Raw genomic sequence first — 12,777 nt, 5'->3', positions numbered from 1 at the left:
ATGGGACCATCCATACTCCAAACCTCAGCATCACACAATAAACCCATGTAACAAGCCTGCACATTTACCCCAGAATCCATTTTTTTAAAAGGAGTTTTTCTATGCAATAGGGTTCCAAGAATAGAAAACATCTGGAGTGAGGAGATAATTCTCAAAATAGAGATGTGTTGCATTCTCAATTAAGGGTGAGCCAACTACACTTGTGGGCCAAAGCCAACCTTTCACCTGTTTTTTATATGGCCTGTAAGTTAAGAATGTCTTTTACATTTTTAATAGATGGAGCAAAAAATCAAAAAGCATATTTTTCACACATAAAAATTATATAAAATTGCCAGGCGTGGTGGCTCATGCCTGTAATCCCAACACTTTGGGAGGCCAAGGCAGGCGGATCACCTGAGGCCAGGAGCTCAAGACAAGCCTGACCAACATGGAAAAACCCCATCTCTACTAAATATACAAAATTAGCCAGGCGTGATGGCGCACGCCTGTAATCCCAGCTACTCGGGAGGCTGAGGCAGGAGAATCACTTGAACTAGGGAGGCAGAGGTTGCAGTGAGCCGAGATTGCGCCACTGCACTCCAGCCTGGGCAACAAGAATGAAACTCTGTCTCAAAAATATACATATATAATTAAAACTTCAGGGTCCATAAATAAAGTTTTATTGAAATATAGCCATACTCATTAATCTATATACTATCTATGGATGCTTTCAAGTTAAAACAGCAAAGCTGAGTAGTCGTGACAGAAAAAATAAGGCCCCAAATTTTAAAATATTTCCCATTTGGCCCTTTGCCAAAAGAGTTTGCCAACCCCTTTTATAAATAATTTCTTCTGTCTTACCTTCCAGTTCACTAACTCTGTCTTCAGTTGTATCTAATCAGCTGCTAACCCCTTTTACTGAGTTTTTAATTTTGGTCATTGTATTTTTTAACTCTAGAAGTTCATTGTTTTTTCAAATCTGGTATTTTGCTTTTCATAGTTCCCTATTCTATGCATATAATTCAGTATTGTCTCTTATTTCTTTAAATATAGTATATTTAATTGCTTTATAAATGATGTGTGGTAATTCCAATTTCAGAAATCTTTGTGGATACTCCTCTGTTGCCAGTTGTTTTACATGTTTCTCATAAAACCATGAGAACAAGCTTCAATAGAAGCTTGTTTCCTTGTGTGTTTAGTTATTTTTTACTGTAAGCTCTTTATTTCCTTGAAAAGTTATTTATGAGGAACGCATATGTCTTCCTCTATGGAAAGTCTGCATTTATTTCTGCCAGGTGCTTGGAGGCACTGCCAGTCTGGAATACCTTAAACTGAATTCATGGCTTGAGGCTCCCTAGATCACCTGAGTGATGAGAACTCTGGCAACAAATACCAAGAGTTTTTGTTCTACTGCCATGACCTACTCAGTGCTTTGGTAACTGTTCTTGCAGCCTGCTTTGGGGGTACAGGTTTATTAATAGTTCTAGTTTATCCTTATGCTGGGTCCTTTGGGGTTCCAGTTAACATGAAAGTAATTAAAAGATGAAAAATATGGAAGATAAGTTAATATAATGAGAAGGTCTAAAATTTAACCAGAATTTCAGAAGAGGAATAGAGAGAGAGTGGAGCAGAGGGAATATTTAAAGAGATAATGGCTGAAATTTTCCCAAAACATATGAAATTCTTATACCCAAGAATCTAAATGAGGCCAGATACTGTGGCTTACACCTGTAATCCTAACACTTCAGGAAGTTAAGGCAGGAGGATCACTTGAGCCCAGGAGTACAAGACCAGCCTGGGCAACATAGCAAGAGCCTGTCTGTACCAAAAAAGGGAAGAAGAAGAAGACGAAGATGAAGAAGAAGAAGGAGAAGGAGAAGAAGGAGAAGGAGGAAGAGGAGGAGGAGGAGGAGGAGGAGAAGGGGGGGAGGAGAAGAGGGGGAGAAGAAGGGGGGAGGAAAAGAGGGGGAAGGAGAAGAGGGGAAAGGAGAAGAGGGGGAAGGAGAAGAGGGGGAAGGAGAAGAGGGGGAAGGAGAAGGGGGGAAGGAGAAGAGGAGGAAGAAGAGGAAGAGCAAGAGGAGGAGGAGGAAGAAGAGGAAGAAGCAGCAGCAGGGAGGAGAAGAGGGGGGAAGAGAAGAGAAGGGAGGAGAAGAGGGGGGAGGAGAAGAGGGGGAGGAGAAGAGGGGGGAGGAAAAGAGGGGGAAGGAGAAGAGGGGGAAGGAGAAGAGGGGGAAGGAGAAGGGGGGAAGGAGAAGAGGAGGAAGAAGAGAAAGAGCAAGAAGAGGAGGAGGAAGAAGAGGAAGAAGAAGCAGCAGCTAAAAGAATCTCAATCAAGATAAATAAAAAGAAAGCCTTATATTGGCATACTTATTCATACTTTATAGAATGCTTTCTTTTATTCTTCATAAAGCCATAGGAAGTGAGTGCTATTATCTACATTTTTCATAAAGGAAAATTGGGATTCAGAAAGCTAAAATATAATAATTATCTAAGGTCATGTAATACTATGCAGCAGAGACAGAATTCAAATCCAGTTCCGATTAAAGTTCAGATCCTTTACTATACTTCAGAAATATAATATAACACAACTGCAGAGGGACTTGGTAAGGGGTGATCTCAACTTTGCTGAGTAACTACCCCTACCAAAAACAGAATCCTTAACTTGGAAACTTCTCTCTGGAAGTAGGTGGAAACCTTTCTCACGTGTCTGTGAGACAGGAGAGACAGCACTGGACTTCTGAAGACAGCACTGGACTAGAAAAAGCTTTGCAGCGAGAGGCAGGAAAGTAGCTTGTACCTTATATTGTGAGTTAAATCAAATGAGGCCAAGCCAATTTACTGTGCTAATGACCATGTTAACTCACATAGTTCCAAGAACTGGCCTGATACGCAACAGAAAGCTACACAACAGCCTACTCTGCAGGACCCAACTGTCAGGAGAGCAGGGTAGGAATGTCCTCCTCATCCTCCTCCTTTCACTGCTGAAGACAGTTTAAATACTGTAGTATGTCCTAGAGAATATGCCTTTTGTTCATCAGTGTGATTCAACTTGGGAATTACTCTTATCTCTTCCATTCTGGTGGCATTTCACTTGCTTATGGCTTATACTTGATTTGCTTTTTTCCAGAGTACTAAATTAAGAATTTTCTAGGCCGGGCGCGGTGGCTCAAGCCTGTAATCCCAGCACTTTGGGAGGCCAAGGCGGGCGGATCACAAGGTCAGGAGATCGAGACCATCCTGGCTAACACGGTGAAACCCTGTCTCTACTAAAAAATACAAAAAACTAGCCGGGCGAGGTGGCGGGCGCCTGTAGTCCCAGCTACTCGGGAGGCTGAGGCAGGAGAATGGCGTGAACCTAGGGAGGCGGAGCTTGCAGTGAGCTGAGATCCGGCCACTGCACTCCAGCCCGGGCGACAGAGCGAGACTCCGTCTCAAAACAAAAAAAAAAAAAAAAAGAATTTTCTAAGAGTGAAGTCTATGGCTTTCTACCACAATCAAATACCCCATTCCCTAGATGTTAACACGCGGCTGACATCTCTCTACTAGCCTGGTATACAGAACGCACACATTTTCCTTCATAGTTGCCTCCATAATGTGTAAAAGTTAGGAGATTTATAATGCCTGAACTCACAGTATGAGGTATCAGAGCCAAGAAGCCAAATGCCAGACTATTCAGTAGGAAAACCAACCAGCCCCTGATTTGATGTCTTGTATGTAGGTGTGGCCATCATCATCAGACACAACTGCGGAAAAGGCCCTTATGCAAGATGGAAAAGGAAAGAGAAACAATTCTGATCCTTTATGATGTCTGCCTGGTAAAGGGCAGGGGACATAGGTGCACAAAGATGACTAACAATAGAAACGAATCACAGTAGGTAGTAAGGTGGTTCTGCAAGGATTTATTGAGCATCAGCCATGTGAGCAGGCTTGTAGGGGCATGAATACACGGAGTGGAGACAGCTGCAACTCAAGGCATGCTTGTCAAATAGGAAAGTACACAGTCATCCTACCATCATCCATCCATCCACCCATCCTTTCATCCATCCATCCATCCATCCATCCATCCAAGTGTTCAGTGTTTAATGGGTACCTGACAAACATACACCAATACTGTCTAGGTGCTAGAGAGACCAAGAAGACCAGTAAGGAAGGATCCTGGAAGGATTAGATACTCAATATTTGACAGTCCTCTATGAATTAATCATGTCAATTAAATTCTTACAAAAACCCGGTGGAATAAGTTTATTGTCATCATCTTATAGATGAAACTGAGGCTCAGAGTGGTTAAGTAGCTTGCCCCAAATCACAAAGAGAATAAACGTCAATCTGGGATTTGAACCAAGTTATCTACTAGGCCTAGCTCTGAGCCTGTGCCCTTAAAAAATTAGTAATTATTATGCAATTACAGTATAGTGCGATAATTGTAACAGAGGTAGAAAATTCAAAGGAAGCACAGAGGAAGAGACAATTTTGTGTGGGGAAGAAGTAGTTTCTTTTAGTTTTCTAAGTGAGCTAGCAAGGAAAGAGAATTTCAGGCACAGGTAACAAGCATACACAAAGGTAGAGGGAAAAGGAGGTTCACCTGTGGCAAGAGTGGCAAGAGTTGAAGCTGGAGAGTAAGACAGGGAGTGATTACAGAAAGCTGTGCATGTCAGGTGCCAGAGCATCTCTGAGAGGCCCCTACCTCCTGCTGTGACTCAACTGTCCTCTACCCTGTAGGAGAAGCCTTTCCAGGAGCCTCCTAGTCCTTCCAACTCCTGGCAGTGGCCTCCTCCTATAATAAGTTGCCTGTGCCAGCCAAATCAAAGGCCTTATGTTTGCACCCATCATCCCACCCTCTGTGGTCACTGCAGACTGTAACATGCCCCAAGATTCTACTGACAGCCTGAGGACAGAGGCCCCAGGGAGTCCCCCAGTCACCAGAAGAGTGATGAGAGCTGACCCTTCAAAGTGAGACCCAGCTCTCACAGACCTCTCTGCCACAGAGTCAATGTATCTTCTTGTTCTACTCACAGTTTAGAGTCCAGATTCAGGAGGAAGCCCAACCGATCATACTCTGAAAAAGAAAAGCAGAAAATGTCATTAAAGTCAAGTCACTGATAATACTAGCATATTGCATCCCCCAGACCTAGACCATGGGGACAGACAACCCTTGGAAAAGAACACAATTCAACTGCTTCAAAGAATACAACTAAATACATAAACCACAAAACACCAGCTGAACACCTGTTTTGTGAAGGACCAAGTTCAATGCCAGGTATTTCCTATGCATTCTAGGGCAGCCAGTCCTATGTTGGTATACAACTACCTTCCTTCCTGTATAAATGTGGTAATTGGAACTGAAATTTAGTAAACCATGAAACTGGAACCTGGAAAAGTAAGAGGCTCAGAGGCAATATCTGCGTCCTCTGAGCTCTAAACACAGCATTTGCTGAATCAGCCACCTTAGCCATGGTGTGAGGATGTGGCAGTCAACAAGTCCCCAAATCCATGCCAATTCTCTTCATGGTCATCATAAGGAACCAATAGATCAGATTACATAAAGAATAGCAAGTTTACAATAAAATTTAAAGACAAATTGATGTTTCTAACAAGTGATTAATCAGTATTTTAATTTATTTAAGTTCTTTACATCTTGCCTCATTCTAAAATGAGGTTGAAGCAGTTCTATAAAATTGTACGGAGTACAAGATTTTGAAAAGGATAAATCTGGGGGCCAAAGTGGACATAAACTTAGGAAAATGCAGGTGGGGTAAGGAAAATAGCAAAAGTGAACATCCTAGGGCCGTGTGTGCTTGTTGAAGGAAGATTACAGATCTGTCCTCAAGATTTTCCATAGCTAAAACTAAGTGCAAAGCACTGATTTCATGGTTCAGCAGTATCTAGAAAATAAACCAGGAGAATCACAGCTATTCTTGATACTAAGAGTTGAGGGAAATTTCCTGTTTCCTCAAAAACATTTGTATAAGGAAAATGATAGGGAGTGTCACGGGATTATTTCTTATGGCTCTGCTCCATAGTTGGAGTGTGTGTGTGCGCACGTGCGTGTGTGTGTGTGTGTGTTTGTGTGTCTAGCCAAAATAAGGTGGCCTATGAATGCAGTTCTTAGCTGGCCTGGCTCAGTCTGAGGGTAAAACAGAATACTAAAATACTGGATGGAAAAGGCCAGGCAGCAAAGCTTTCGAGGAACTCAGGCTTTAATAAGCAGTGAACAGCAAAAAGGGGGAAGTCACACACGCTGACAAGTACCTCCCAGGAGTCGTTCTGCAAGGCCAATTAAGGCCAGACTCAGTGCTTTCAAAATCATCTGAGCTGCGGAGGGAGAATAAATCCTCTTCTTAAAATTGAAGATACCAACTAGGACACACCACTCAACACAAGGCTTACCTCCCAAGAGAATGGCCTTGAGCAAGTGAAAGCCTTTCCTCAAAATAATTCTGGCTTTGCTCTAACGCAGGCAAATGGATCAAAGACCTGCCTTAACATATCAAGAACTTACAAACATTGGTAAGAAAAACAAAAAAAGACTTAAATATAAAATAAAACTAAAAATACAATTTGCAGAGAGTTAGTGTCAACGTTAAGTGCTCTCTCAACAATCCTATCTTATCATTCCATAAAAAGGAAGCCTCATCAACTTGCCAAATACCTGTCACTTTTTCCCTGTGTGGTGACAACCCTGGAGGAAGTCTCGTGCTGTTGCTCCTCAGACTTGAGCTAAGACTCCCTTAGACAATGAATCCATACTTAGGCAGATTCCTTCAAGAGAAGCCAGAGAATGTTTCCCTCACTGTTGCAAATTCAAATGTCAGGGGCCAAGCAAGAGCATAACACAAATGAGGGAAGTGGGAGAATGTCATACTCTTATACAGCAGCTCATACCACTTATTTTAGTTGCATTAAAAAACAAATTCTGTTGGAATGTCTTTTTTTTTTTCAATTCACTGTTTTTCCGCCCATATATTTTCTGTATAGTAAAAATAATTATATCTGTGGTTTATTATTTGCCAATGGCATCTTAGTTTTGTTTTGTTTTACACACACATGCACACACACACTGCATATTACATTTCTAAGAACTCTGCATTTCTAAAGCAAGTTTGTCCCTTCATGTCTCTCCTGGTCTATCTGTTGTTTTCTCTCTTTCATTAAGAGATATGAGGGCAGGACACAGTGGCTCACACCTGTAATCCCAGCACTTTGGGAGACCAAGCTGGGAGGGTTGTTTGAGTTCAGGAGTTTGAGATAAGCCTGGGTAGCATAGTGAGCCCTCATCTATTCAAAAATTTTTTTAAAAATTAGCTGAGCACGTTGGTGCACACGTGTAGTACCAGCTACTCCAGAGGCTGAGGGAGGAGGATGGCGTGAGCCTGGGAGATCAAGGCTGCAGTCAGCTGTGATCACGCCACTGCACCCTAGCCTGGGCAACACGGTGAAGGATCACTGTACCCCCCACAGCCCTCAGAAAAGAGACATGAGTACCAGAATAATTTAAGAAAAGGTAATTGTGAGCCCACTGATGATAAATGGCAGCTCACCCTTGGCTCTAGCGTCAAAGCCCAGAGGGAACTGAGTCCATCTGGAGAGTGTGTGCCCTGCTGAAGGGTGGCTCCCACTAGCTCCTGCTAACTATGCCAGGCAGCAACTCAGGCCCCCCATTACCACATCTTCTGATTTTTTTCAAGGCAGGAATCTGGATTTTTAAGGTAAAATTTCTAAGTTTATAAACATCGGCAAATGGATTCAAGAACAATGTAAAGATTATGTGGACTGACAACTCATGAGGGCTGTGGCTGCCCATAGTAGATGCTCAATAAATATCTGTTGACTATTATCAGGATTATTTGGTCACAACAGTCACAAGCCCAAATCAAATTAGTGTAACAGGATGCTAGAAAGAAAATTTTAGCCAGGCCTATAAGGTGATACATTTCAGTGAAGTGCTACACTAAGATGCAGATTTTCAAAGGAAATCTGTTAATACATATCACGTAATTCTAAAGGCCTTCCCTACATCAAATATAAATAGCAATCAGTTGCTAGAGATGAAGGGAGGGAGGATTTGAAAAATGTCATTGTGGGGAGCTGTGTTATGAACAGGGCAGGAGGGGTACTTGTCTCTCACTCCAGCCTCTGAAGGACACCTAACATGGCCTTAAGGTTTAGAGAACACAGTGGGTTGCCTGGGGCCCACCTCCTACCCAACAAGTCTAGAGGACACAAAGGGCAATGGGTGGGCTGCTGCAGGAGAGCACTGCATGGGGGACTGGCCTGCACTCCCAGAATCTGTGGCAAAACCTAATGCATGAAGGAGTTGGTGTGGGCTCGTTTCAGGTCCTTTCCAGAAGATCTGCCTAGAGGGTTGACCGGCCCTTAGCCAACAGAAGCAGTGGGTAGATGATGGGATTCCCAGGAGCTATAGAAGTGAGGAGCAAGGCGGAGACATGGGCTTTACCCACACCGGGGTAACCACAGAGAAGAGGCCCCTAAGATGGAAAGGGGTCATCAGAACACTCACAAAAGCACCCCACCAGAGTCAGCTTTAACTACTTGTCAGGTCCAGAGAGTGCAAACACTCTAGGTCTTTACTGCTCATTCTCTCTCGCTCCCACAGCAATCCCGGATATGTCAGAGGCATATGGGAGAGGAGGGAAGAGGAAAGACAAGCAGGACATGCCCTTTCCCCACCAGGCACCTGCCAGCACTAAGCCCTATTGCGGGGAAGGGAGCACCTGCAGCTTTTATGAATTGAAAGCTGTGACTGTTACACAAGATGGGACCCTCTAAGTTTGGAAATGGCAACTCACTGCGACTATGGAATTCTTATTACTTCAGATGTATTAAGGACATGAAAACATTTTATTTTATTTTATTTTATTTTATTTTATTTTATTTTTTTTGAGACGGAGTCTTGCTCTGCCGCCCAGGCTGGAGTGCAGTGGCCGGATCTCAGCTCACTGCAAGCTCCGCCTCCCGGGTTCACGCCATTCTCCTGTCTCAGCCTCCCGAGTAGCTGGGACTACAGGCGCCCGCCTCGTCGCCCGGCTAGTTTTTTGTATTTTTTAGTAGAGACGGGGTTTCACCGTATTAGCCAGGATGGTCTCGATCTCCTGACCTCATGATCCGCCCGTCTCGGCCTCCCAAAGTGCTGGGATTACAGGCTTGAGCCACCGCGCCCAGCCATGAAAACATTTTAAGGGAACAGTGGGAGACAAAATGAAGGTGTCTGTGATGATCCCTCGATATTTCTTGCATGCTCAACATACTGGTTGCACTAACTCAGGTGAACGGGGTGATTTAGTGGTTCACATAATCAAAACGTAGGAAGGGCCAGAGTGCGGAGGGTCTCAGGGGTGACCAAGAGTGACTGGAATAGAGGGAGCCATCGGGGAGGCCATCGGGCCTCCCTCTATTGTCTGTACTCTCCCCTGGTGAGCTTTCTTCGTAAGTGAGGCAACGTGGCCACCAGCAAAATGTAGGCAAACATCTTCCGCTTTGCCACTGGCAAGGGATTGCATTAGCCCCTCTGCTCCCAAGGGTGAAACTCCTGGGGAAAGGCTAGAGCTGGTGGAGCGTGCACCAGCACTTCATTCTGTTATAGTCACAGAGACTGAGGAGATGGGGTTTGTGGAAAATGATGACTCCCATGTGATACACATGGTTACAAGGAGCATTACCAGAAGAAATGTGTTGTACTGAACAAATAAAGTCCCCTTGCAAACAATAGGAATAATCTTTGAAAAACTAAAGAGCTAGCTAAACCTCAGAGATTAGATTTAGCTGTAAATCTCAGAGCCAGTTACAATGAGCCATGGACCCCATTTCTCTCATCCTCAGTCCTCTGACAAACCCTTCTCATAATGCCCTCTGACTCACGATTCCAACCACCTGGTCCACCCCTCTCTACCTCCTGCCACCACTGAAGCCTGGCAGACCCTACAAGGCTTTTCTTGAGGCTCTCCAGGGGAGGCTGCTTTTCCTCTCCTCTGCCAAGCACCTGTGGGAATGAGAGGGGAGTGCTTATGACATACTTTGCTGCGATTTTCATCATCTTTCCTGTGTTTGGCATCCTTGGGGCTGTTGGATCTGTGGGTTTTAATCACATTTGAAAAAAATTCGGTTCTTATTTCTTCAAATATTTTTCTGCCCTCCTCTTTCTTTTAGGGGCTCCAATAACACATGTGTTAGGGCTGCTTGAAGTCCCATAGCTCACCAGTGGTCTGTTCATTTTTTTTCCCCAGTCATGTTTCACTCTATGTGTCTTTTCTTTTTCTTTTTTATGACAGGGTCTCGCTCTGTGGCCCAGGTTGGAGCACAGTGGTGCAATCCTGGCTCACTGTAACCTCCGCCTCCTGGGTTCAATCGATTCTCCTGCCTCAGTCTCCGGAGTAGCTGGGATTACAGGCACATGCCACCACGCCTGGCTAAGTTTTGTATTTTTAGTAGAGACGTAGTTTCACCATTGGCCAGGCTGGTCTCGAACTCCTGACCTCAAGTGATCCATCCACCTCAGCTTCCCAAAGTGTGGGATTACAGGTGTAAGCCACCACACCCAGCCCTTTTCTTTTTTTAAGAGACAAGGGTCTCAACCTATAGACCAGCCTGGAGTGTGGTGGCACAATCATAGCTCACTGCAGCCTCCAACCCCTAGGCTCAAGCAATCTTCCTCCCTCAGCCTCCTGAGTAGCTAGGACTACAGACAAGCACGACCACACTTAGCTAATTTTTAAACTTTTGTAGAGACAGGGGTCTCACTATGTTGCCCAGGTTGAACTGCTGGCCTCAAGTTATCCTCCTTCCTTGGCCTCCCAAAGTGCTGAGATTACAGGTTTGAGCCACTGTACCCGGCTCTCACTCTGTTTCATTTTAGATAGTTTCTACTGCTGTATCTTCTAGTTCACTATTTTTTTTTATTCTATAGTGTCTAATTTGCTGATTATTCATCCAGTAAATTTTTCATCTCAGACACTGTATATTTCATCTCTGGGAGTTCTTTTTTGAATCTTCCATGCCTTTCCTTAATACTCTCATGCTTTCCTCTGCCTTCTTGAATATAGGAATAGGACATAATGCCCCTAATTCTCTCATTTGTGTCATCTCTAAGCCTGCTTCTACTGATTGCTTTTCCCCTCATTATTGGTTGTGTATTCATGCTTTTCTGAATTGCCTTGTAATTTCTGATTGGCTGCCAGGCATGTGAATTTTACCTTGTTGGGGACAGGATACCTGTGCATTCCTTAAGTATTTCTGAGATACAATTAAGTCATTTGGTCTAAAGCTAATTTTGCACTGTTACTAATTTTGCCCCAGAGATAAGGCAATACCTTCCTGAGTACACTATGTGATACCTCATGCATTATACAGTTTTCCCACAATTCCCAGCCCTGTGTGACCTCTAGGGATTATTCTGGCTGCCCCTTTCCAGTGGTTCTTTCCCCAGATTCTAGTAGTTTTCCCATCCACATATACTCATCAGCTGAGAAGTCCAAGGGGGACCTGCAACAAATCCCCTGAGCTCTCTCTCTGTGCAGTTCTCTCCTCTCTGATGATCTGTGAATTCTAGTTGCCCTGGCCTCCTCAAATGCTCAACTGTTACCTCACCTTCAGACTCCTGGGTTCTCCTTCCCTGCAACGTGGACTGCAAACTCTCCAGGAAGTTGGCTTGGGCAATTACAGGACTAACCTCATTTGCTTCCCTTCTTTCAGAGATCAGTGCCCTGCGCTACCAATTGTTCAATGTCTGAAAATATTTCCTTTTTCTTTTTCTGTTTTTTTTTTTTCAGTCGTTTCTTCTTTCCTCACTTTTTCTTTATTCAGCCTAGACTTCACCTTGCTCAACACTCAGTTCAGCCTGCCCAATTATCTTTCCATTGTGCCCAAACCAAATCTCTCGTTCCTGTTCGACCTTCTCTCCTGAGCTCCACTATTTTTTTTTTTTTTTTTTTGAGATGGAGTCTCACACTGTTGCCTAGGTTGGAGTGCAGTGGCGCGATCTCAGCTCACTGCAACCACCGCCTCCCGGGTTCAAGTGATTTTCCTGCTTCAGTCTCCCGAGTAGCTGGGATTACAGGCGCCCGCCACCATGCCTGGCTAATTTTTTGTATTTTTAGTAGAGACAGGGTTTCACTATGTTGGCCAGGTCAGTCTTGAACTCCTGACCTCATGATCCACCTGCCTTGGTCTCCCAGAATGCTGGCATTACAGGTGTGAGCGGCTGTGCCTGGCTGAGCATCACATGTGTATATCCAGCTGCCTCCTGGACAGCTCCAGTTCAGAGTCCTACGGGCACTTAAAACCTAAACCACACCCCCCAAGTTCATCTTCACCCTCACACACACGCAGAACCTCTTTCTGGATTTCCCACCTTAACGAACAACACTACTATTGACCCAGCTGCCCAAGCTTGAAACCTGGGAGAATTCCTTCATTCCTGCTTCTCTCTTCTTTCTTCTAATTCATTACTATGTCCTTTTAATTCCATGTTCTAAATGGATCTCAAATCTACTTACTTTTCTCCATTTCTACTCCCTTCAGCCTAGACACCTTTACTTCTCACCTGGATTGCTGTACCAGCCTCCTGTTATAGCCCGGTCTCCCTGTGCCTGTCTAATAGATGCTCTACGCTGTAATCAGAGCTATCTTTCTGTTAGATAAATATGGCCATATCACAATCCTGCTTAAAACCTTTGGTTGGACTCTACAGATCTCAGAACAAATCCCAATCTCTTCATCTACAAGGTCCCTCAAGACCTAGCCTGTAGCTACCATTCCTACTTTTTTTTTTTTTTTTTTGATACT

At 44.1% G+C, this 12,777-nt stretch overlaps 1 protein-coding gene across 10 annotated transcripts in view; it reads right to left on the bottom strand.

The window, feature by feature from the left end:
- Positions 1-12,777, bottom strand: part of ST3GAL3 (ST3 beta-galactoside alpha-2,3-sialyltransferase 3) — a 242,871-nt gene that overhangs the window by 114,966 nt on the left and 115,128 nt on the right. For all 10 annotated transcript variants that reach the window (XR_004060373.1, XM_030942125.1, XM_010371892.2 and 7 more), the window contains one exon: positions 4,993-5,035. Coding sequence is in view for 9 of the 10 variants with exons in the window: in XM_030942125.1 (XP_030797985.1) it covers positions 4,993-5,035 (43 nt within the window). In the remaining variant the exon portion in view is untranslated. The remainder of the gene's footprint in view (positions 1-4,992; positions 5,036-12,777) is intronic.

This window comes from Rhinopithecus roxellana, chromosome 12, assembly GCF_007565055.1.
Source record: "Rhinopithecus roxellana isolate Shanxi Qingling chromosome 12, ASM756505v1, whole genome shotgun sequence".
Lineage (NCBI taxonomy): Eukaryota > Metazoa > Chordata > Mammalia > Primates > Cercopithecidae > Rhinopithecus > Rhinopithecus roxellana.
Note: the sequence above shows the minus strand (reverse complement) of the source record. Positions and strands in the feature narration are given on the sequence as shown.